The sequence below is a fragment of the Mesoplodon bidens genome (assembly GCF_964165515.1).
Source record: "Mesoplodon bidens genome assembly, chromosome: 10".
In the NCBI taxonomy this organism is placed as follows: Eukaryota; Metazoa; Chordata; class Mammalia; order Artiodactyla; family Ziphiidae; genus Mesoplodon; species Mesoplodon bidens.
This window is the reverse complement of record NC_138172.1, coordinates 84,861,767-84,886,236: the sequence shown is the minus strand read 5'-3', so window position 1 is coordinate 84,886,236 and position 24,470 is coordinate 84,861,767. Positions and strand designations below refer to the sequence as shown.

Sequence of the window (24,470 nt, the reverse complement as noted above, 5' to 3'; positions counted from 1 at the left end):
AGGAGCTGTAAATGGGTCTTGCAAATCGGAGACTAACCGTGCCACGAGCTTTGCCTCCTTGGTATTTCAAAACACTGGAGAGAGTTACTTCTAGTTTTTAAAATTAACAAACTAATCTGAATTGTTATAAACGAATCAGAACTCATTATAAAATAGGTTAACTAGATTAAAGAAGGTGGCCTGATTGCTGGAAAACTGTCTCAGGATATGACCAGTGAGACAGTATATCTGGAATGATTTATTTGCATGCAGACCTCAAGACGAACGAATCAGCAATTGCATAACTAAGTCTTCATTTGCGTAACGTTGCCTACAAATAAGCAGGATCCGGTGGGACGTACACCAGTTTTCTTTTCTTTCAGAAGACATCGACGGTACAATGCCTGGACTAGTGAAGTCCCTGGCCCCGAAGAAGGGCTCCAAGAAGGCGGTGATCAAGGCCCAGGAAAGAGATGGGAAGAAGCGCAAGTGTAGCCGTAAGGAGAGCTACTCCGTGTACGTGTACAAGGTGCTGAATCAGGGCCATCCGGACCCCGGCATCTGGTGCAAGGCCGTGGGCATCATGAACTCGTTCGTCAATGACATCTTGGAGCGCATCGCGGGAGAAGCGTCACGCCTGGCGCATTACAACAAGCACTCGACCATCACTTCCGGAGAAATCCAGATGGCCGTACGCCTGCTGCTGCCCGGGGAGCTGGCCAAACACGCTGTGTCCGGGGGCACCAAGGCTGTGGCCAAGTTTACCAGCTCCAAGTATGTTTATATCCACTTTTCAGAGCCATTTCACGTTTTCACAATCAGAGCTGCGCACTAGCTTGTGCGGTTTCGTGAACTCTGGGAATTAAATTAGTGTCAAGGGTAACGCTTAGCAAACAAAGTACTTAAAAAGTAAGCGATCCTCGGGCGGCAAATCTACTGTTCCGCGTATGAGGGTTCCCAACGGCTAAAGCGAACGTGCACTGAAACCACTTAGTGCTAACCCCAATCCTTGGAGCTCTAGGTCACCTTTATAAAATTTGTACAGGGTGCTCTCTGGGCTGGAATCGGTGCTTTGTGAAGCTCTGGTCTTGGTTTTATGTAAAGCGTCAGGCTGTAACGTCCAAGAGACCACAGTTATGTTTGAAAGTCCCACCGTCTAAAACCGGAACTTTCTTAGTATGACTTTGAGGGTCTTCCGCCTAGGTTCCTTTGTGTGGATCTAATTCCCTTTCCTCACACTCCCTCACCCCCAGCCCTTTGCCTAGGGCTTTCAAGTCTTGGCTGAACATTTTATCTAAGATTCTTTACAAGCATATTATGTTGGGTGGCTGCAGCTCTCCAGTAAGGGGAAAATAGTTACTAACTTTTTATTTTGTTTTATCTCTTTCCTGGTCATTAGATTTTTGTTTGGAGAATGCAGTCTTCTCCCCACTCTCCTGACTCGTTTTACAAACTAGACCTGCAAAATTCACAGAATTCTGTATTCAGCCGCCTGTCTTCTCACTAGAGTAGCCACATAATATAAAGATTGGCTCTGTCGCCTCCAATCTGTCCTTTTCTGTCCCCCGTGAGCTCCCTTCTGAGCCCATCGCCCTATCCTGCCTCCATATCTCCTCCCTCTGCTTGGTTCAGAAACTGTGGAGGGATCCTGGCAAGGAAGAAGAGAGGGACCCAGGGTCGGCTCAGAACGCAGAGAGGAACAACTGTAGAAGTAGAGATGCTTTTTAATGTTGTGAGCTGAACACTGAGGTTTGGAAGCCTACGGTTTGTGATCGCATAGTGCCCAAGAGATTAAACCCCGGGAAATAAAGAGCAGGGCTCTTCCCTCATTTCTCCGGAAACTGCAAGGTAGAGGTGTCCTTCAGGAAGTCAGGTGAAAAAGGTTCAGTTGAGGGCACTTCACCCATAAATGGAAATGCCAAATCCACCCAAGCATTGCTATCAGTGTCCTTGAGAAACACTCCTAGCCAGCCTCCAGGGCCAGTCTATCTGGTCTCCATTTTATTGTCTCAAAAAGGTAAATAATAAAATAAGCACAAAGATACAAACAAGTCTTTATTTTCAGGTTACTGAATTACAATTGCATTTCGACTGTTTCTGCTCACCTTGACTTTAGCCTGAGGTAGTACTGAAACTCCTCTGTTCATAGGGTATTTAGTTTCCATTCCAGAGTCACCATGGGGGCTTTTTGTTTTTTACCTGCTCACAGCCTTTGGATGATCATCCACCTCACAAAAATCAAAAACCTGTGCTATGGCCCCAAGCCCTGAAAAGTCTGGCCCTCACCTAACTCTCCAACCCAACCTCAGAGGATTCTTTTTCTCCCTTTTGTTTTGTGTTTCTTCATTGTTTTTTGGTTTGTTTTTTTTCTAGGCCTTTGCTGTTTTTCTCTGTCTGAAATGCCCCTGATTCCACATCCATCCCCAGCACACACACAGTTTATTGATCAACAACTTCAATTTCAGCTTAATCATTATTATATCCTTGGGGAAGCTGGCCTCCATCGTTAAAGGCTCTCACAGTCACAAACAACTGGATGTATACCCAGACCCCCAAATTAATCATTACTAAAGGGACATGGGACACTTAGGATTGATGTGGTTGAATCAGAACCCCATTCCTGAGGCTAAGAGAGGGACTCTGCCTTCCCTGGAGCACAAGGCAGGGAGGAAAGGGACACCTCAACAAAATTGAGGCTATATTAGAAAGGAAGAGGACAAATGACTTTTGGCAAGGCACTTGCACTGCCTGATGTAAGGGCCTTCTAGGCAGACAGAGGAGCATCCACCAAGTTCATTCATATTCAAGTGCCAAGCACTAAATTATGTACTGAGGACATAAAGCACTTGAGTGTGCATCAGAATCACCCAGAGGGCTTGTTAAAGGACAGATTGCTGGTCCCATTCCCAAGTTTCTGTTTCATTAGCTCTGGGGGAGATCTGAGAACTCGAATTACTAAAAAGTGCCCAGCACATACAGTGCTGCTTATTTGGTAGGAGGCTTTGAGAACGTCTAATATATGGTGAAGAACAAGCTACCAAAGCCCCTGCCCACATCAGCTTCCTGGTGGCAAAGATAAGTGTATGATAGAAGAAGGTGAAGGGTGTGGATGTCAAATAATGAAGTTTAAATTTATTTTGCAGACGACAAAAATTTATAGAAAGCTTCTGAGCAGGGACTGACATAATTGGCTCCATTGTTAGGAAGATGTCTCTAATGGCAGTAGAGAAGCGATTCCATTCAGTATTTTGTCAAATATTGATTGGATTTCCTCTGTGAGAGGCCTTAGTTACAGCGGTGAGACAGACAGGCTGATCTTCTGGGGCTGATATCCAAGTGGGAGGAGAGAGATAATCAACACGTTGATAACTCAGCAAGATATTTCAAAGAGAAGTTCTGAGGCCTGTGAAACTATTTGAAATAAAACCAGGTGCTGTGATAGTAATTACGTGATGCTTTAGATAAGGGAACCCACAACCCAGGGAATAAAAGTTCCAGGTCAAGGCAGGGAGGAGTTTGTGCTCAAGGAATATAAGGTCTGTATGCTAGGAGATTAGTAAGGTAAAGGGGTAAAAAATGAGGCTGGGGATTAAACAGGTACCTGAACATGTTGGACCTTATAGGCCAAAAGAAGGCACCCAGATTCTTATTGTGTCATGGGAAACTCTTAGAATTTTTAATAACTCTAGCCACTATGGGGAGAATGAATTTTATGGGATCAAAAGTAGAAAGAAGCAGGGAATAAAATTGAAAGCTTATTGCAATAATTCTGGTGAAATTATTAGAATTAGATTTAGGAGGAGAAAGTCAAAAGGATTTATTGAAGAGTTAGGCTTTATGGGTGAAGAATCAAGTAGCTAACATTTGTTGAGCCCTTTATATGTTTAGGAGACTATGCCAATCTCTTTAGAAACGTTAACTCACTTCCTCTGCTTAACATGCACATTATCTAGATGCAACTTTTCTCTCCTTTTAATTGAGCAAAGTGTGGGGCTGGTGTTAGACCCAAGGCAGTGTGGCTCCAGAGGTTCTGTGTTTATCTACTGCCCTGCAGTGCTAATAAAGTTCTTGGATAATCAAGAATTCTAGGAGAGGATGAGTTTTCTGAGACTGGAACATGACAATTTTTAAATGCCCTTAGCACTCCATTGTAGATGTCAAGTGAGTAGTTGTATATGCGAGTCTGGAATTCAAAGGCAAATGGGGACTGGACATAGAAATTTTTGAAAATTTGGAAATAGATATTTTAATGTTGTCAGCATGGCATGAGATTGGAGATTACCCATGGAGGAAGAATAAAGAAGTGAGTTTATCCTGGAGGCATTCCAAACTTTAGAGAAAAAGAGACAGCAAAAGATTCTAAAGAGTGACAAGTGAGTTTGGGAGAAAATCAGGAGAGCGGAGTCAAAAAAGTCAAGAAAATAATGTATTTCACCAAGGAGGACATGACCAAGTTGGTGTGATGTCTAGAAGGCTAAGAACAAACATGAGCTTTGGATACAGTTAATAGAGATCCCTGTGAACTCGGGTTATGGGACTGAAGGGCGGCCCAGACATCATCTGGGACAACTTCAGGACTCCATTATTACTTCTTTCCTAGGAACAGCTCCACTCAGGGCTGAGCGCCATGTGTGGCCATTATGTTTTTACCCTCTGTCTTGGGTCATCATATTTGATCTATGCAGGCATCTGCCCAGCTGGATCAATCAGATTTGTTTTCCTAGAAATTAGGAAAAGGAACTGAAGAAAAAGACAGGACCGAGTGTTCAGTAATTGCTTAAGTGCAGTCAGCAAACTTAACTTTCAAGAGAATTTTTTTTGTTTAAATAATCTGGAATTGTTTTTTTTTTTTATGTTTACATCCAAAAGAACTTCCATTAATGCACTTGCAAGTTCTTAAGAATATATGTAAACTATATTTGTCAAACATATGCATAAACACATAATCCTATGTTTTCACTCAGTCCTCACGAAAATACGAATTTTCGCCTACATTACAGATAAGGGAACAGTGGTTAGTAATTTACCACAGACCACAAAGAAAGAAAATGGTAATTCAAGACTTCAAGTGTATGTCTTCATGGTTCAAAATGACACTTTCTTTTTCTCTGGGCCTCTGAGAAATGTCATGAGAAATAAGAATGCTAATACTAGCACTAATAATAGCCCAAACATGGAGCATTAACCATGTGCCATGCACTGGCCAAAATGCTTAACAAATATTTAATGTTATTCACCCCGAAACATGTAAGATAGGAACTACTGTTATCTCCATTTATGAGGAAACAGAGGCATAGAGCGGTTGGTTAAGACACAGAGACAAAGAATAATCCTCTCTCTGTACAAGCTTTCCAGCTCCTTTTTATCTCTGAAAAAGGGTATTGGGAATGTTTCTTGTAAACTTAATAAATGATTTATTCAATGACATAGACCCTGTTGAATATATTTTCCAAGACTAGCAATGGAAGACAAGTTCAAAAGGCCTTAAGAAGAAATTCATGGACTTCCTCCTTAATCAGGCTAAAAAATAAACACCCCACTGTTTTTATTTACTTTTAAATCTCATGAGATACAGTCATTTTGGGCCTTCAGGCCTTTGAGAATCAAATTTTTTCCAAATGGGCTATCTTGCATTCTGAGTTATGAAGTGTTAAGACCTGATCTAACTTCTCGAGAATATATAGGTCTACTGCACATAGTGAATAAATGGTGACAAATTCACTCTTGTTCAATGTGTTCTTTATGCATTTTGTCTGTCCTTTCCTCTCTAACCTTAAATTTTGGATCTTTACACCTCAGACTCTAAAATCCTAGACTCCAAGCTGTTGACAGGAATCCATGGAGCTCTGGGAATTCCTTTTATGAGCCCATGAAATATCCATCTATGTCCAATATGTGTACTTTTTACCAGTTTCTCAAAGGAGCTTCTGATCCACATGTTGTTAAGAACTCGCTCCTCGGGGAAACAGTACTCTGAAATATCCAGATTACAACTGCTTAAGACATATGGATAGCCCACCCACCCGTCTCTAACATGTAATGAGCCCCTATTCTGTGTTCTGTCTAGCATGGAACACAGTGGAAGAGATGTCAAGGAGAGAGGCTCACTTGGCATTAGCTTTCCTTAAAAGAGCTTTCTGGCCAATGGAAGGACAGTCATACTGGTAAATAAGTTGAGAAAACCGTATTTGGTATGATAAAGTTAAGTTGCTGTAACAGAGACTCAAAAATTAGTTAGCTTAAAGACAGTCTTGTTCATGGAACAGATACACTATGATTAGTCCAGCTCTGTGGGGTAGCTCTGCCCCTCCTGATCAATCAGGAACTCTTGTTCCTTACAGGTCATTGTTCTGCCACCCCTAGAGCCTGATGGTCTCTGCTGGGTCAAACAATATCAGCACCTTCATAGCTCGCAGGAGGAGGAAAGGTTTTAAAGCCTGGGAGTGTCTTCTGCTTACACTCCCAAAAGAGCACTTAGTCACATACTCCCCTCTGCTCCCAGACAAGCCAGGAATGTTATCTCACACTAGGGAGCCACCTGTCCAGCTATACGTTATTATAATACAGTGAACCACTTTCGCTGGAAATACCAGTTGTATCACAATAAACCAAGATTTTTTCACAGAATAAAGCCCATTCTGAGGACACCAAAGAATACAGTGGCATGCTGACAATCCTGAGAGACTGTAGAAAGTTTACAGTAGGTAAGAAAAAGAAATGAGTAACCCACTTGAGAACTGCTTATTTTGCCTCATTTCCTGATGTGTAGAGAACAAGGTGGGATTTGACTCAGGAAGACCTGGATTTGAAAGGCCCAGTCCAGCACTCTTTGTCAGGATACGTGTTATGCAACTCTCATCTATAATTTAAGGTAAATCTGCTTGTAATCAAGTCTAAGAATATTCAAGATAAAGAATCAACATAAGTTGGTAAACATAAACCTGTATATTTATATCAAGCATTTATATCAACCTTAATAAAAGCTTCTTTTGGATTGAGGAACCAGTAGCTTTGGACATGGGAAGACAGCTCAGAGAAGCAGAGACAAGTTGTCCTGTCTCCATTCCACTTTTAAACAAGAGGAAACCCCAAGTACTTTTATTTTACTTAAGTATAGTTGATTCACAATGTTAATTTCCAAGTACTCTTATTGTTTCTCTGGTAGAACTTGACTGCCTTCGACATATTTTATGTTGATTGATCATCCCCCTTTCTCCTCCACCGTTTATCATTTGTTGTCCAAGAAGGCAGACTGTCTTAATGTCTTCAGCCCACAGAAGTGTCTACGTTCCATTTTCCATTTTCCTAGCATCAGGGTTTACCTCTTATCTCTTCTGTGATGTTCTCCACCTTTTTTCACTGACAGGTGCACAAAATGTCACCTGCAGTTTACCGTCCTGTTGGTCTCCTAGCTATAAGCACACTAAATATATTGAATATACAGTCCAACCTGAGCTTATGGACCAGCTTTAGCGACCTGCGACTCATCTGAAACATACCAAAAACGAATCAGATAAAATCAACTTAAATTTACAGATTGTAAACAGTACTGACCCAAACATCTTAAGAAAACATTAGAACAGAAAGCTCAAAACTCTTTTGAGTGAAAGAATAGGTGGCCCTAAAAAGGGCCTTTGGTTTTAGGAGGCTCAGGGAGACGGCCAACAGGAGTTCAGCCACCAAAGCCGTAAAGAGTGCGGCCCTGCCGCTTGAGCGCGTAGACCACGTCCATAGCGGTAACAGTCTTGCGCTTGGCGTGCTCGGTGTAGGTGACGGCGTCCCGGATCACGTTCTCCAGAGACACTTTCAATACCCCACGGGTCTCCTCGTAGATAAGGCCAGAGATACGCTTGACGCCACCACGTCTGGCTAACCGACGGATGGCGGGCTTAGTGATGCCCTGGATGTTATCTCGAAGAACTTTGCGGTGGCGCTTGGCGCCACCCTTCCCCAGCCCCTTTCCACCTTTACCACGCCCACACACTCCGAAAATACAGCTATCACACCCGCAGCGAAGTGATCTCCACAGCGCCACTTAGGAATTTTATAGTAATGTGACGGACCTGTTTGAAAACTGCAAGAGCAGGGGCGGTAACAACATTCAGTTCCCACCCTTCGCTTATTTGTCCATTGCTCAGAACTGTGGCAACTATGAGGGGCGCCTGAAGCGACAGTGGATCCTGGAGATGGGATTTAATAAATGCTCCTATAAATGGATACGTGTGTTTGTGCATCTGTACAATACGGGCAGCCGTTAAGTGGGGCAACAGATCATACACTTTCCACAAAGAAGCCTGATACTGTTCTTCAGTCTTTCCAAAATATGAAATAATCAGTTAGTACACGCTGTTGTCTCTTATAAAATGCTTTAAGTAAATCATATCTTTATTGTTTAAGCTTCCATTAGTTTTGTCCATTTATGTTTGGTTAACTAAGCAGAGTCTTTGGTATGCAGGCTGGATGACCCCACAGAGGGAACTAAAAATATAAGAAGGTTACACGTTTAAGAGGTCAAGTCAGGTTAAAAATCACTGAGCGCTACATTGGAGATTTATAAATATGTATATCCCAAAGTGATAAAAACCTTGTTCTGCTGTAAGTCTAAGATTTATGGTTTGATTATATATTTAATTGTGGACAGTTTGTATCTGGCATTGTATCTGTCACCGCATTCTACTTCTGCAACCAGGTGGCATTACAGTGTCCAGTCAAGCTCTGGAGACAGCCTTCTCTACATACTAGCTTGTGACCTTGGGCAGCTTATACTCAGTTTTTTTCCTTTTATCGATAAATGTATAAGAAAGTGTAAATTATAGAGCACTTGAATTTAAAAGAGATAATCCAAATTGCTTAAAATAGTATCTGTAAATAAGTAATCACTCAGCATTATTTATTATGACATATTATAGTATCATGTCTGCTCCTAACTCCTCCACTCAAGATTCACTCCTCTAAAGTGAAAGTCTAAGTGATTATCTAATTTACTAAAACTTTCTTTTTGAGAACTCCTCAAAATAATAAATACCTAAAGATTTGATTTATGGTTAATTCCCTTGAGTTCCAGCTGACTTGGATAGCTTTGGCTCTTTCTCCATGGTCTGTGAAGAGGCTCAAGTTCATCAAAGGAGTTCCATGAGTTTACACTGCACAGAAACAAATTCCAGAATGGCGTTCTTAACCTGAGCTATATAGATGGATTCAGAGCACCTGGAAACTTGTATTGAGCAAAAACTCCCTCTTTGTCTTTACTTTATACTCCAAGTGAACCTTAGCATTTCCTCCACTTGTGAATGCAGGCAACAAACAGTGTGAGTGGCAGGACCTGTGCTATATTCATAACCATGTTGCAGTTGCAGCTGTCAATATCTCAATCTCTAATATTGTTTAAATATATTACACCTTCTAAACTGTGGTAATTCTTGGTCATATGGGTAATCTTGTTATTTAATGTATTAATAAAGAAGCACACATTAATACTTCACCAGTTTGGATTTTTGATAAATTTGATAATGGTATTTTAATACAACTGTTTCCCTTTGTAATCCTATGTATATTATCTTAAGCACTGAAAAGCATTATTCTGGGAAGGGACTCATAACGTTTATCAGAAATACAAAGAAGTCCATGGCTGCTTCAAAATAAACATATGTTAAAGACAAACAGTCTGAGGCCTGAAGAAGAAAATCAAAGCACTTTCATACCATCAATCTATTTCCTACTGAACATAACGCATGACCTATATTGTGTTTCCTATAAACCTATATCCCTGCTTAAATAAGAATGTAGTAATGAATATAAATGCTTTTCAATTTCCCTCTCTTAAAGGAATTCTATATAAGTATGTGTGGGAGTATTGTGCGTGTGTATATTCCTTAATTCTTTTACTTGGATACTTTGCCAAAGTTTATCTTCCAAAGCATGACAGAACCCTGAACCCAAGAGCTTGTGAACATTTTAATAACTGATCCTTCCTAATAAAGTCAATGTAAATAAATGAATCTTTAAAACCCCATAAAGCGGTCCAACTCTTATTTTATGCCTGTACCTGGACCTCCTCTGCCATCAGCTAGTGCAACACAAGCCCAACTACCAGGTCAAGAGGATCATTGATTATTGCTTTTGCTATTTTCCTACATAAATTTTGAATGCTTAAAGCCCCCAAATTAACTAACCCTCTAAATAGTCACAAAAAGCTATGATAAAATTTTCCAAACTAAATAATGACTTTTCTTATCAGATATTGCTGTTATTCCAAGCAGCCTTTACGACAGTTCTTGTACAGAAATCCTGAAAGAGCCTGTGTTATTTCTCCTCATATGAAACAGATTTTCCAGGTAAATGTCAATGAGAATCAAGCAGTTGTTGAAGGTATGAAAAGCCAAGAATGTATAGCATGTTACTTGAGAGCAAGCTATTGAAGGCACAAAGAGAAGAATTTATATTTTAAACGAAACTCAAAAAGTTGTCTCTCTGACCTGTGAATCTGTAGGAGTGTCGGGGGATTTTGAAAAAGGCTGAGACCAAAGCGACAAAAACTGGAAGAAGAAACTGTAAAGGTCTCAAAGCTTGAGCTGTCCCGGTTCATTGTAGAATATAATTGGTGTGGTTCCTCCACAGAAGATTTTTAATTTTTTGCTTTCCTGAATTGTAACAAACACAACTCCGAGACAGAGCTGAGACTAGGTTGCTGTCAAGCTGGAAGCCAGCTGGGAACCAATCAGCGCGCAGTGGCGCTGTGTGTATATATAACACACACATTCTCGGTCTCGGTACTCAATTCTGAGTCTTTAATTTTTTTACTGTTCGGCATCCACACCAACAACCATGTCTGAAACCGTACCTGCTGCGCCTCCTGTTACTTCTGCGGAAAAGACGCCTGTGAAGGAGAAGGCTCGCAAGTCTGCTGGTGCCGTGAAGCGCAAGACGTCCAGGCCCCCGGTATCCGAGCTCATCACCAAGGCTGTCGCAGCTTCCAAGGAGTGCAGCGGCGTGTCCCTGGCTGCGCTCAGAAAGGCGCTGGCAGCTGGCGGCTACGACGTGGAGAAGAACAACAGTCGGATCAAGCTGGGTCTCAAGAGCCTGGTGAGTAAGGGCACCCTGGTGCAGACCAAGGGCACTGGCGCCTCGGGCTCTTTCAAGCTCAACAAGAAGTCGGACACCGGGGAAGCCAAGCCCAAAGCCAAGAAAGCAAGCGCGACCAACCCCAAGAAGGCTACTGGGGCAAAGAAGCCCAAGAAGGCCACAGGCGCTGCCAGTCCGAAAAAAACCGCTAAGAAGACTCCGAAGGCAAAGAAACCATTAGCAGATACCGGGGCCAAGAAAGTGGTCAAGAGCCCGAAAAAGGTAAAGACAGCCAAACCGAAGATGGCCAAGAGTCCAGCCAAGGCCAGAATTCATAAGCACAAGGTAGCCAGGCTTAAAGCGGTCAAGCCAAAAAAGGCGGCCCCCAAAAAGAAGTAAGAAAAAAAGATTTGAGTACCTTAAAGGCTCTTTTCAGAGCCACCCAATTAATCTTAAAGAACTTGTAACACCATTTTTGCCGGAGGCGGAGGTTGGGAGGAGCGGTTTTATTTCCTCGCTCGGAATGGATGTCCCAATGCACAGGAATCTTTCACAGAAAAGGTGGTTGGCTCTGAAAAGAGCCTTTGGGTTTTTCAGAGGTTGACACTTCATCGGGAGAAACAAATCTACGCCCTCTCCCCGCGGATGCGGCGGGCAAGCTGGATGTCCTTGGGCATGATGGTGACGCGCTTGGCGTGGATGGCACACAGGTTGGTGTCCTCGAAGAGCCCCACCAGGTAGGCCTCGCACGCCTCCTGCAGCGCCATCACGGCCGAGCTCTGGAACCGCAGGTCGGTCTTGAAGTCCTGCGCGATCTCGCGCACCAGGCGCTGGAACGGCAGCTTGCGGATCAGCAGCTCCGTGGACTTCTGGTAGCGGCGGATCTCGCGCAGGGCCACCGTGCCGGGCCGGTAGCGGTGCGGCTTCTTCACGCCGCCCGTGGCCGGCGCGCTCTTGCGGGCCGCCTTGGTAGCCAGCTGCTTGCGCGGCGCCTTGCCGCCGGTGGACTTGCGAGCGGTCTGCTTAGTACGAGCCATGCCAGATTTCCGGAAAGCAGCTAGCTGGTGGAAAAATGAGAGCCCGCCCCCCGCCCGCCCCCTACTGGTATATATAAAGAGTTCCTTTCTGATTGGACAAGGCATTTGTTCCTTACGGCTCGCAGTGAAGGTATTGGTAGCGAGGTTCACTCTCCCACATCAGCCTCCCTTTGAATGGCTGTTTTCAACCCTTTCTCACCTCTATCTTCCTTATGCTGTTTCTTTACAATGTTCTTTGGCTTTTCTCCGCAGAACTTAACACAAATTATTACAATGCTTAATCTTGTTTGCAGAATAAAAATTTTAAACTTTGGTACATGAAACTGGCTTTCTTTTGATCAACTTTTTGAAAAGGCGTGTTGGATGTGATTGGCCAAGAGATTTTTGTACCCTCATTCAAATGTTGTAAGGCTAATTTTACGTCAATTTCTTGATTTCTCTTTTTAAACTCTTAGAGATTTTTTTAAAATAACAAAATACTTTCCTTTTATTTCCCCTTTTGTATTACAGTTAAGTCATGTTTTGGTAGATTATATTATCTATGAATTTCATTTCAGGATAGTAAAGGGGGTAGTTACAGTATTTGTTATAGAAAAAGAGTGTTGGGTCTGATAGAATTGAGAACCATCAGTTTAGGGGTCCAGAGATCATATGAAAGCAGAACTCGGAAAGAATCCTGAACACTTATTGTTATACCCAATCCAAGCCCCCTGAATACACCCTCCTCTACCTTCCCCATAAGACTTAATGTGGCTTGCCCTTAAGTCTTATGATGAGCCCTTGCACTGTATTCCAAGCTAACATGCACCAGTGTCAGTTTTCTGGCTTGGGGTAAGAGCTGTGGCCACAGGAGGAGAAAGAAATCCCTACTATTAAGATGCATTGTGTTTTAAAGACATATATGTTTCAGATTTTACAAAAACTAAAGAATTTACATCTATATAGCTTGTGATCTGATCATATGTCTGAGGGTTCTTTAGGGCCATATTAAAAAAGAGAGGGAGTGGGGAGAGGAAAGGAGAAAGAAATAAAACTTTTTGGAAACAATTATTATTATTTACTATTAAGGAATCTACTTGTATGACTACCATGAATCTCAGGCTGGGTTAACAGTGAAAAGTTCTGGAGGTAACTACACCCCACTCTGGACAGTCTGGTTATAACCACGGTCTTCTCTCTCTACCTCAAATGAAAGCCCAGCCGCATGAGTCCTCAATCTCTGAAGTCCTCTTCATAGAAGACGGCAAAGCCAACTGTGTGAGAGGTTTTATCAGAGGAGAGGACGACTTTGTCCTCCCAGAAGACAAACCCTCTGCTTTATGAGGCAGATAGCAACCCAAACCAGACAAGTTGGCACCTGCGCAGGCCTCAATTCTTGGAGATTTTCGGAATGCACTAAAACCATTAACTCTGAATTAATTTCATGCTTGCTATTATATTAACAAATGTTTACTTTTCACTAACTATAACATTCTCACATAAAAGCACCCCACTACGTTTCACAATTTCAACTGAGCTTCATGTAAAATGGTGTTAAGAAAAACTCAAAACTTGTAAATGGTACACAAGTATGTCCCGTGAAGTCATGCTGAAGCCTTTGTTAAGCTCTGCCTAAAAAAATTCTAGCTCCAGGCTATGCAGAATTGTGTTCTTTTTTTTTTTTTTTTTTTTGGATTGGAAACAATTTATTAGGAAAAAATATGGAAGCTTTTTGATAACAATTTTGATAAATAAAAAAGTTGACAAATCAGAGTGTATAGAGAGAATATTGGTTATTTGGGAAATTGTTTCATAAGATGGATGGGCTCCACAAATTCTTCGATGTACTTGAAGAAAAGAGTGCTAAGTCAGTCTGGGCTGTTGTCACAAAGTACCATAAACGGGGCGGGGTGGGGGCTTGTAAACAACAAAAATGATTTCTCAGTCCTGGAGGCTGGAAGTCTGAGATCTAGGAGCGGGGATCATCGCCTTCTTGTAGGACTCTCTTCCGGGTTGCAGACTATCCACTTCTCATTGTGTCCGGCTGTTCAGCCACGTCCCGGACGGGCAGCGGCAGGTCAGTGGAGAGGAGTCGGCCCGGGTCTCCTCCCCCCTGAGGAGGGGCCGACCAGCACCGCGCACGAAGCGGCCCTGGCGGGAGGGAGACCAGGCGGGAGGGGGTCGGTGGGGAGCTTGACTCGCAGTCACTTCCGAGGGGACGCTGAGCTCCCGGAGCTGGGGGCTGACTGGCCTCAGCACTCCCACGAGGGGGTGGTCAGGAAGGAGGGACCCTGTCCCTGGGGCCCAGTATTTACAATTGATTAGGGCCCAGCTCAGTAGAGTTGAGACTGGCTATTAAAAACAAGTATGAATTACAGATCAACTTGTCCCATTAGGATGCAAAACAATTCCTTTCAACATGAGATTGTACTAAAGGAGTGGTTTAAATGATCTTGTAGGTCACTAACTAGATTTGCACCTAAACTTTCAACATTGACCAAGTATTACTCTACCATTATCTTTTTCTGAGGGTTAACAACTGAGGGCTTGTTGCATTGATCGACTTAATTACATGTGACACAAGGTCTCTCTGTATCATTTTTACTTAGCTAAAGAGTACTTTTTTGATTACTTTATACTGTATGATTAGTTTGCATTTCATAAGGGTGTAAATACGTCTCCCAAGTTGACAAAATGTGATGAAAATCATTTTCAGCAACCTGTTTAAATTAAGGAAAATGTAAGCCCTTTTAATGAATACGTGGGTGGCTCTGAAAAGAGCCTTTGGTTAAGATTGATTCCTCAAAGATCAAGAATTTGAATACTGCAGTTTACTTGCCCTTGGCCTTGTGGTGGCTCTCGGTCTTCTTAGGCAGCAGCACGGCCTGGATGTTGGGCAGGACGCCGCCCTGCGCAATGGTGACTTTGCCTAGCAGCTTGTTGAGCTCCTCGTCGTTGCGGATGGCCAGCTGCAGGTGGCGCGGGATGATACGCGTCTTCTTGTTGTCGCGGGCCGCGTTGCCCGCCAGCTCCAGGATCTCGGCCGTCAGGTACTCCAGCACCGCCGCCAGGTACACCGGCGCGCCGGCCCCGACCCGCTCGGCGTAGTTGCCCTTTCGGAGCAGGCGGTGCACTCGGCCCACGGGGAACTGGAGCCCAGCCCGAGAAGAACGGGTCTTAGCTTTGGCACGAGCCTTCCCACCTTGTTTTCCGCGTCCCGACATCTGATCAATCTAATCAAGGTGCTTAGCAAAGAAAAAGCGAAAGGAAACTACAAATCCTCTTAACAAATGAGAAGCAATTATACTTCGAAGCCGAATTGTAAATTACACTGTTTGATTGGTTAAAAGGGTCTAAAAGCTTGCAACCAATTAAAACGGAGAACTGCTGTCACGTAATTTGCATACCACCGAACAACGTAGAAAATTTATCCAATCAAAGTGTAAAGTTTTAAATACCATATTTGCATAGTAGCTCTACAAATATCCTGAGTGATGTTTCCACGACATACTTTTTTCTTTAACTTGGCACGGTGTTCGTCATGCCTGAGCCGGCCAAGTCCGTTCCCGCTCCGAAGAAGGGCTCCAAGAAAGCGGTGACCAAAGCCCAGAAGAAAGACGGCAAGAAGCGCAAGCGCAGCCGCAAGGAGAGCTATTCTGTGTACGTGTACAAGGTCCTGAAGCAGGTCCACCCGGACACTGGCATCTCGTCCAAGGCCATGGGCATCATGAATTCCTTCGTCAATGACATCTTCGAGCGCATCGCGGGCGAGGCGTCGCGCCTGGCGCATTACAACAAGCGCTCGACCATCACGTCTAGGGAGATCCAGACGGCCGTGCGCCTGCTGCTGCCCGGGGAGCTGGCCAAGCACGCCGTGTCCGAGGGCACCAAGGCTGTCACCAAGTACACCAGCTCCAAGTGACCCCAGCAAAAAAGTGCTCTTCGTGGTTAATCTCAAAGGCTCTTTTAAGAGCCACCCACTTTTTCAGCATAAGAGCTGTAATGACTCGTCTCTAATATGATTGCCATAATAGACTCAATTTTAATTTATTGAAAAGAACTTGTTGCTGTATGGTGCTAGCACTTGAAGTTCACAGCATTTTGGTTTGAAAACAAAATATGTATTTACATTCTAGGTAAATGGTAGCATAGCCTTCTCTTGCTTTCACTGCTCACTTTGGGTACAAGGCTAGCCAAGTGTGGACATGTAAGTATCATTTGAACTGCTGTGATGTAGTGTGCCCTACGAACTGACTCCATGAAAAGTGAAGAGGATTTAAGAAATCCTCTTAAATCCTTGGCAATGCCTTGTTAGTGCTGTGTGGTAGTAAGAAGAATATGTACATGTATTCGATTTGATTAAAGCAATGTAACTTTCCTAAGTATTAATGGGAGCAGCACAGTTAATGTGCATAGAAATTGAAAAGCGAGTATCACCGGTTCCAGGATAGGGCCATTTAATTGTAAGGAGAAATTTTCCAAGGCTTGGCTAATGAAAAGTTAGACCATTGCCGAACCCACTGGCAGTTTAGGAAAGAAATACCCTTAAAATATTTTGGTGCCTCCTCTCCCTTAAATTGTGTTATTTTCTCTCAGGGTGGATGTTATGATTATTTTGTCCTAGTCAGAAAAAAAAAAAAAAAACTTTTTAAATGAAAATAATTCATACGACCACCACTCTCCTGTCCTATGTATCACGGTCATGAAAATCGACACTTTTCTCATAATCACAAACCTGCTTAAGTTTATAAACTGCCATAAATGGCAACCCATATGGAACAAATGCTAAGAATGTATTTACAAGATATTTTTAGGATTTCAACCCTGGAAGGAAAAAAGTACTAATAGTCTATAATCTTGTGTAATGAATGACTACCAGGCTTCCCACTCCCAACACAATACATAAATATGCACATACAACATACAAAAAAATACATAAACATTCAAACAATACATATAAAGAACAAAAGAAAAAATTTAAAAAATGTAAAAGAATGAAAACTAAAAATACCAGATAGCTGTATTTGAGAGTTTATGTTATTGTAAATAGTCAATTTTTGCTTTCTGTAGTCCCAGAGGTAAACATCTACACCAGGTCTATATGAGCTTTAGGGGAGTATATGAAATCCAAGAAATTACATACAGTAGTGTGTCCATATGTTCGTCCTCACACCAGAACAGAAACTATATAGCATTCTGTCAAATTCTAAAAATACTGTTACTTCCTGTGCTCGGCAGAATGATGCCTCCCCACTTACGTCTACCTTTTAATCTCTGGAGTCTGTGGCTATGTTAGGATACATAACAAATGGGAATTAAGGTGGCAGATGGCACTAAAGTTGCTAATCACCTGACTTTAAATAGGATTATCCTAGGGAATTTCCTGCAGGTCCAGCGGTTAGGGCTCTGCGCTTCCACTGCAGGGGACATAGGTTCAATCCCTGTTCGGGGAATTAAGATCCCGCATGCTGTGTGTGGCCAAATAAATAAATAGGATTATCCTAGATAATCCAAGTGAACCTAATATAATTACAAGGGCCCTTAACAATGGCAGAGGGAATCAGAGTACAGAACCAGAGAGATGGCAGTGTGAGAAGAATGTGGCCAGATACTGCTGGCTTTCAAATCTAGCAAAGGGCTGTGAGCCAAGGAACAAGGAAAATCCTCCAGGAGCTGGAAAAGACAGGAAACAGATTTTCACTGTTAGAGGCCCAAGCACTCTGACACCATTTTAGCTCAATGGAATTCATTTCAGAATATTGATCTAAAGAACCATAAAATTATAAATGTATTGTTGTAAGCCACTGTATTTGTGAAAATTTGTCAGACCACCAATTGAAAAGGCACTCACGTTTAAGAATTATTGATTAATGTATTCAATGATCTTTAACATTATAACTACATATGTTTAAATTTAAAACTGTAAATATAGGGCTTCCCTGGTGGCGCAGTGGTTGAGAGTCCATCCGTCGAGCAGAGGACAAGGGTTCGTGTCCCGGTCCGGGAAGACCCCACAGGCCGTGGAGCAGCTGGGCCTGTGAGCCATGGCCGCTGAACCTGTGCACCCGAAGACTGTGCTCCGCAACGGGAGAGGCCTCTCAGTGTAAATATAAAAATGACTATACATACAAGTAAATTCTTCCTAAAATTGCAGGCTCACCTAATTTTGACATTGTTTTCATTAACAGCGGCAATTTACATTTCCTTTTTTTTTCTTCATTTTTTATTTATTTTTGGCTGCGTTGGGTCTTCGTTGCCGCGGGCTGCGCGGGCTTTCTCTAGTTGCGGTGAGCGGGGGCTACACTTTGTTGCGGTGCGCAAGCTTCTCATTGCGGTGGCTTCTCCTGTTGCGGAGCACGCGGGTTTCGGTAGTTGTGGTTCACGGGCTCTAGAGTTCAGGCTCAGGCTCAGTAGTTGTGGTGCACGGGCTTGGTTGCTCCATGTAGGACAGAACCGGGGCTCGAACCCGTGTCTCCTGTATTGGGAGGCAGATTCTTAACCACTGCGCCACCAGGGGAGTCCCCTACGTTCCGTTTTAAGCTACTGTGTCTAGGGTGTCTGATTTTAACAGCAGAAAGTCTAATTTCATGGAGCAGCACTTTATTCATTCATTATAGTATTATTACTTCTGATTATAAGACTATATCAAAAAGCTTGTCTTCATTATATGTAAAGTGTAGGAGTAATGGGAAAATTTACCTCATAATGTCCATAAATAACTTCATGAATTGCAAATCAAATTGTAATGTTTGCTTTCATTGTAACTACTGCATTTGTTTACACAAAACTCTCAATGAGTTGGTTTCAGTAATATCCTTTTTGTTTGTTTGTTTTTTGTTTGTTTTTGGCCATACCACGCGGCTTCTGGGATCTTTATTCCCCGACTAGGGATTGAACCCCGGGGCCAAGGTAGTTGGAAGCGCGGATCCCTAACCACTGGAAAGCCTGGGAACTCCTATAACATTCTCTCTCTTTTTTTTTAATAAATTTATTTTATTTTATTTTTGGCTGCGTTGGGTCTTCACTGCTGCACGCGGGCTTTTCTCTGGTTGTGGCGGGGTGGGGGGGGGGCTACTCTTCGTTGCGGTGCGCGGCCTTCTTATTGCGGTGGCTTCTCTTGTTGCAGAGCATGGGCTCTAGTAGTTGTGACACACGGGCTCAGTAATTGTGGCTCGCGGGCTCTAGAGCGCAGGCTCAGTAGTTGTGGCGCACTGGCTTAGTTGCTCCGAGGCATGTGGGATCTTCCCGGACCAGGGCTCTAACCCGTGTCCCCTGCATTTGGCAGGTGGATTTCCTAACCACTGCGCCACCAGGGAAGCCCAACATTCTCATTTTTAAAGTAAGGAACAGAGGCTGTGAGAAACAAAGATTATTTACCTCACAGAACTCAAATTCCAACCAATGTCTTCTGATGCAATTTTCTTTCAAAGATGTCTAGATAGAATTCAAAAACACTTCACATGTACAGATTTCTCAACACTTTAGGAAGTATTTTTGCATGAATTACCTCCTCTCCCAGCACTAGGCTACATCCCTTTTCTTGGTGCATTTCTTATTCATCTTTCATGAAGTGTCCCGAATCAGCCAAAAAGGAAGACATGGTTAGGCTAGGAGATGAAGCTCCAGATCCCAAAGGCCTGCAGACTGCACTCAAATTCGACTCACTTCTTTTGTCTCCTGGAATAAATGCTTTACCTACCTGGGAGAACTGATGGTGATAAACCCTTCTGAGATCGAGAGTAAGGAAAATGTATGATTATCCAAGTGCCTGATGCTGAAACGAAGTGAAATAAGCAAAAGGTTTAAATCAAGGGAGGCTTGGCACCATGCATTAGTCAGTGTCCTGTCAGGAAAAGAGAAAACTATTGGTTATTTTTACAAAGATAATTTAATAAAAGTTACACAGGTTTTGGAAGGAAGAGCAAAACCCGAGCTGAAGTGTTTCAGAAGCAACTGAAACGGGACCACATATAGGGGTCTGGGCACACAGGAGAAGGCAGAGGTACTAGAATGTCGCAGTTTGGAGGGGAGGCCGGGTGGAGGTAAGGCTCTGAATTCTGTGGGGTGGGGCATGATTCTGGGAGTGTAGAATCCATTCTGGGGAAAGGGCCGGGGGAAGCTGGGAACTGAAACCAATTCCTGGTACCAGAGTGCCAAACCGTGGCTAGGATGGAAGAGTTCCCTTTCCTAATCCCACCCAGCCAGCCTCCCTTGCTTTCCTAATTGAAAATAAGGCATGGTGGACAGAAACTCTTGGCTTTTTTAGTATATAATATAGGAAGGTTTGGGAAAGAGGTGAAACAGAAAAAGCCTGTTTTAATAAGCACAAGGGCTTCTCTATACGTAGACTTATTTGAACAACTCAGCCAACTGCGGTGTGTTGAGATAACGTGCCCAAAATGGGCAACAGGAGAGCATCACAACTCCTCACATGAAAATGTAAGTGGCTCTGAAAAGAGCCTTTGTTTTAACAGCACCTATAAACATCTACTTGGAGCTGGTGTACTTGGTGACAGCCTTGGTGCCCTCAGACACGGCGTGCTTGGCCAGCTCCCCGGGCAGCAGCAGGCGCACGGCCGTCTGGATTTCCCTAGACGTGATGGTCGAGCGCTTGTTGTAATGTGCCAGGCGCGACGCCTCGCCCGCGATGCGCTCGAAGATGTCGTTGACAAACGAATTCATGATGCCCATGGCCTTGGACGAGATGCCGGTGTCCGGGTGGACCTGCTTCAGCACCTTGTACACATACACGGAATAGCTCTCCTTGCGGCTGCGCTTGCGCTTTTTACCATCTTTCTTCTGGGCTTTGGTCACCGCCTTCTTGGAACCCTTCTTCGGGGCAAGAGCGGACTTGGCCGGTTCAGGCATACTTGCCGAATTCAAAACGCGCCCTAAAGTATGACTCTCGTATGCCTGCTTACGTCTAGAATCTCGTCTTTTATAGGCGACCTATGCAAATAAGGTTTTCAAGAATATCCAGAACTGATTTGATAATGCATTAGTGACGAGTTTATGTAAATTTACTTGCATCACAGCTCCTTTCTTATTGGTTGTCTAGTAAAAAGAGGATTTTAACCAATCCTACCTCTCATTTGACAATTCCACCCAGCTCTATAACTGTCATCTTGTTGCTCCTTATAGAACATTTCTTTTTCGCTTTTCCTGTGGCTGTTTTTCCCCTGCTAGCACTCAGTATGTCTGGGCGCGGGAAGCAAGGAGGCAAAGCTCGCGCCAAGGCTAAGACTCGCTCCTCGCGAGCCGGGCTCCAGTTCCCCGTGGGACGAGTGCATCGCCTGCTCCGCAAGGGCAATTACTCCGAGCGGGTCGGTGCCGGGGCCCCCGTGTACCTGGCGGCGGTGCTGGAGTACCTGACGGCTGAGATCCTGGAGCTGGCGGGCAACGCGGCCCGCGACAACAAGAAGACGCGTATCATCCCGCGCCACCTGCAGCTGGCCATCCGCAACGACGAGGAGCTCAACAAGCTCCTGGGTCGCGTGACCATCGCTCAGGGTGGCGTCCTGCCCAACATCCAGGCTGTGCTGCTGCCTAAGAAGACCGAGAGCCACCACAAGGCCAAGGGCAAGTGAAACGTTTAGCAGTTCTTCAGTCCCTGTTCCGAAAATCAAAGGCTCTTTTCAGAGCCACCCACTTTCTCCCGGAAAGCGCTGAAATACTTCGTAAGTATAGGAGACGTGTCCAAGTCTTAATGTGTAGTTCCGCTTAAATTTTGTTTATATTAGCCTGTTAAAAGTTTTGCATTTAAAAATGGGAAACTGCTCCCATCTTTGCCACAAAGAGGCTAAATTGTTAGCCGTTGGTCACATTTTATGCACCATAAATTCTTAGAAAAATTCATGAAGCTAGCTTTCTGCCATCCCTTTAACTGAAAAGATGCAATACGTTTGTAAACTCACATAAAGAACCCCTGTTAAGGGAATTCTGTGTCAGGACATAAATTAGGGCTTGTAGGCTATGGATAACGTATATGTATGTAAATGACAAAGAATACAGACCATAATGCCTCATGTTGAGTGGTGGTTTTGCATGTACACAAGGTATATGCATTATTACATATAATGTATAGTCAAACGAACTTGGTGTCAAAAAGTAAAATATGAATAAAATAAAAGAGAACAAAGGAGGAAGAGCTGACCAATGACATTCCTGGGCGGGCTTTTTAAATTCTGCGAATGACGGCATTATTAGTGAGAATTGTTTAGTTTATTGGTTGTTTCGCTTTTCAGAAAAATTCAATGAATGAATTACACTAAAATCTATACTAAGTGAAACCTTACTGTTATGGACTCAATTCAAAGTGGACTATAAACTTGAAATAAAATTTGGTAACTCATTTAATCTTTAATGGAATCCAACCATATTTCTCCTAAAGGCAACGTGAGAACCAATTAGATCACAGCGCGGGAACTAGGAATCAGACTGATCTGCACCTACCCCACAATAAGGTCAGAACCGGCACCAGCACCATACTACTATCCAGCCAGTTTTCTTTTCTGTTATCGTCATGGCTCGTACAAAGCAGACCGCTCGCAAGTCCACCGGCGGCAAGGCGCCACGCAAGCAGCTGGCCACCAAGGCGGCCCGCAAGAGCGCGCCGGCCACGGGCGGCGTGAAGAAGCCGCACCGCTACCGGCCCGGCACGGTGGCCCTGCGCGAGATCCGCCGCTACCAGAAGTCCACGGAGCTGCTGATCCGCAAGCTGCCATTCCAGCGCTTGGTGCGCGAGATCGCGCAGGACTTCAAGACCGACCTGCGGTTCCAGAGCTCGGCCGTGATGGCGCTGCAGGAGGCGTGCGAGGCCTACCTGGTGGGGCTCTTCGAGGACACCAACCTGTGTGCCATCCACGCCAAGCGCGTCACCATCATGCCCAAGGACATCCAGCTTGCCCGCCGCATCCGCGGGGAGAGGGCGTAACCCAAGGCTATTGCTTACTCCGAACTGTAAAAGGCTCTTTTTAGAGCCACCTACTTTGTCGATAAGAACTGTTGTAATGCTTTCCCTTATTTTACCTCCCTAGGCAGTTAATAAGCAATAATCGGAAGAAAAACCTCTCTCTACTCTTTTTTTCTGCCTTATAGCAGGATATAAATTCTGTACTGGAGACTGCACAGGCTGTTCAGACCAGAGAGGTTCCAGAGGACTCTAACAAACCCCGCTGTTAGTTTCCTCCCATATATTTACCTTCTCACAGTTTGCTGCCCTTAGAAGCCTAAAAGTGCTTTTCTTTGTCCTGTCATTTCTCTACAAATCTAGTCTTTGTTGAAGATGCTATGTAAGCTGGAGTTGTAAGACACCACTTTGGATTACTTTCTCCTGGGTCTCTGCTATTGTATGTATGAAATATACATGTTAATAAACCTGTTTATTTTTCCTTTGCTAATCTGTGTTTTGTTACAGGGGCCCCAGCTGAGAACCAAGATGTACAGCGGGAAAGTTCACGACCACCACCACCACCACCCTCCCTCCACCTGGGAAAAAGAAAGAAAATTGAATTAAAATCAAACGAGCAAATTTAGATTGAAAAGGTTTATTGTCCTATGGTACAATTATATTATTACCTTTACGTTATCTTTTCTACTGGAAAGAGATAATAGTCATCTCTAATGGACAAAAATCATTGAAATTTTTAATATCCTATAAATTAGCATCTAAATTCATAGACACTTCACAGATATTAGACCCTAATAAATAGTTAAACAGAAACGCCTTCCCGTAGAATAACTAAAAAAACACTTGGGTGGGCTTTTTAGACTATGTTCTCATATGACAACAAAACAAAACTCAGTGGGTTCCTTTACCTTAATTTGATATATATATATATATATATATATATATATATATATATATATATATATCTTAACAGATTTCAGAGCTGTTCTGTAGTGACCAGAGCCTTTCTTTTGTCCGCAGTGAGCCCATGCCTGATAAAGAATCTGCTTTCCTGTCTGCCATTTCCACCTTCCTGTATGCTGCTTACCAATGATGATTCGCCATGACGTTGAGTGACAAGGGTTCAATTTCCCGGGCCTAAAGAAAAAGGTGAAAAGAACCAACACCTCTCCTAAATCCCCCTTTATTTCTAATCAAATCACAATCACATGATATCTCACTTACATTTTTTTTTCAAAAAGGCAAAATCATGATTCAGCAAATAAAAATGAGCATGTGTCAAAGAGCTTCACTTTTCAATAAATGAACCAACAGGTAAAATGCCATGGTAGGTTCAAAGAACATTTAAGTAATTAGGATATTTACAGAAAATGCAGCAAAGAAATGTTAGAACAGGATTGTTAAATTAGTTTAAAATAAAATTATTTTATTATCCAATAGGTCATAAATCTTCCACTGGACAGAAATTATTTGCCTCTCTGCCAAACAAAGCTCTGCCAGTTAAG

General features: G+C 43.4%; 9 protein-coding genes across 9 annotated transcripts; 5 read left to right on the top strand and 4 right to left on the bottom strand.

The window, feature by feature from the left end:
• Positions 1-379: 379 nt before the first annotated feature.
• Positions 380-814, top strand: LOC308624325 (histone H2B type 1-L-like; the record flags this gene model as incomplete). The annotated part of the gene is made up of 1 exon (XM_081247410.1): positions 380-814. One exon carries the CDS (start codon positions 380-382, stop codon positions 812-814), a length of 435 nt encoding a protein of 144 aa, XP_081103536.1.
• Positions 815-7,651: 6,837 nt separating this feature from the next.
• LOC308624324 (histone H4-like) lies at positions 7,652-10,805 on the bottom strand (the record flags this gene model as incomplete). Its single annotated transcript, XM_081247409.1, has 2 exons — positions 7,652-7,976; positions 10,780-10,805. The coding sequence occupies 2 exons, from the start codon at positions 10,803-10,805 to the stop codon at positions 7,652-7,654; spliced, it is 351 nt and encodes a 116-aa protein (XP_081103535.1).
• Positions 10,776-11,439, top strand: LOC308623159 (histone H1.3-like; the record flags this gene model as incomplete). The annotated part of the gene is made up of 1 exon (XM_081245192.1): positions 10,776-11,439. Exon 1 carries the CDS (start codon positions 10,804-10,806, stop codon positions 11,437-11,439), a length of 636 nt encoding a protein of 211 aa, XP_081101318.1. The 5' UTR covers positions 10,776-10,803.
• A 227-nt stretch (positions 11,440-11,666) lies between these two features.
• On the bottom strand, positions 11,667-12,547 carry LOC308623160 (histone H3.1-like; the record flags this gene model as incomplete). Its single annotated transcript, XM_081245193.1, has 1 exon — positions 11,667-12,547. Exon 1 carries the CDS (start codon positions 12,180-12,182, stop codon positions 11,667-11,669), a length of 516 nt encoding a protein of 171 aa, XP_081101319.1. The 5' UTR covers positions 12,183-12,547.
• Positions 12,548-14,361: 1,814 nt separating this feature from the next.
• On the bottom strand, positions 14,362-15,293 carry LOC308623650 (histone H2A type 1). Its single transcript, XM_081246244.1, has one exon. It carries the CDS (start codon positions 15,278-15,280, stop codon positions 14,888-14,890), a length of 393 nt encoding a protein of 130 aa, XP_081102370.1. The 5' UTR covers positions 15,281-15,293; the 3' UTR covers positions 14,362-14,887.
• A 265-nt stretch (positions 15,294-15,558) lies between these two features.
• LOC308623166 (histone H2B type 1-C/E/F/G/I-like) lies at positions 15,559-16,297 on the top strand. Its single transcript, XM_081245199.1, has one exon. The coding sequence runs from the start codon at positions 15,598-15,600 to the stop codon at positions 15,976-15,978; it is 381 nt and encodes a 126-aa protein (XP_081101325.1). The 5' UTR covers positions 15,559-15,597; the 3' UTR covers positions 15,979-16,297.
• A 4,223-nt stretch (positions 16,298-20,520) lies between these two features.
• On the bottom strand, positions 20,521-20,942 carry LOC308623919 (histone H2B type 1-C/E/F/G/I-like). The gene has a single exon (XM_081246697.1). The coding sequence runs from the start codon at positions 20,922-20,924 to the stop codon at positions 20,544-20,546; it is 381 nt and encodes a 126-aa protein (XP_081102823.1). The 5' UTR covers positions 20,925-20,942; the 3' UTR covers positions 20,521-20,543.
• Positions 20,943-21,250: 308 nt separating this feature from the next.
• LOC308623898 (histone H2A type 1-B) lies at positions 21,251-23,572 on the top strand (the record flags this gene model as incomplete). Its single annotated transcript, XM_081246675.1, has 3 exons — positions 21,251-21,733; positions 22,447-22,519; positions 23,473-23,572. The coding sequence occupies one exon, from the start codon at positions 21,251-21,253 to the stop codon at positions 21,641-21,643; it is 393 nt and encodes a 130-aa protein (XP_081102801.1). The 3' UTR covers positions 21,644-21,733; positions 22,447-22,519; positions 23,473-23,572.
• On the top strand, positions 22,579-24,059 carry LOC308623897 (histone H3.1; the record flags this gene model as incomplete). Its single annotated transcript, XM_081246674.1, has 2 exons — positions 22,579-23,600; positions 23,986-24,059. One exon carries the CDS (start codon positions 22,579-22,581, stop codon positions 22,987-22,989), a length of 411 nt encoding a protein of 136 aa, XP_081102800.1. The 3' UTR covers positions 22,990-23,600; positions 23,986-24,059.
• Between the last annotated feature and the right edge of the window lie 411 nt (positions 24,060-24,470).

Coding starts and splice junctions, on each gene's coding strand:
- LOC308623166 (XM_081245199.1), top strand. CDS start 15,598: ATGCCTGAGCCGGCCAAGTCCGTTCCCGCTCCGAAGAAGGGCTCCAAG.
- LOC308623919 (XM_081246697.1), bottom strand. CDS start 20,924: ATGCCTGAACCGGCCAAGTCCGCTCTTGCCCCGAAGAAGGGTTCCAAG.
- LOC308623650 (XM_081246244.1), bottom strand. CDS start 15,280: ATGTCGGGACGCGGAAAACAAGGTGGGAAGGCTCGTGCCAAAGCTAAG.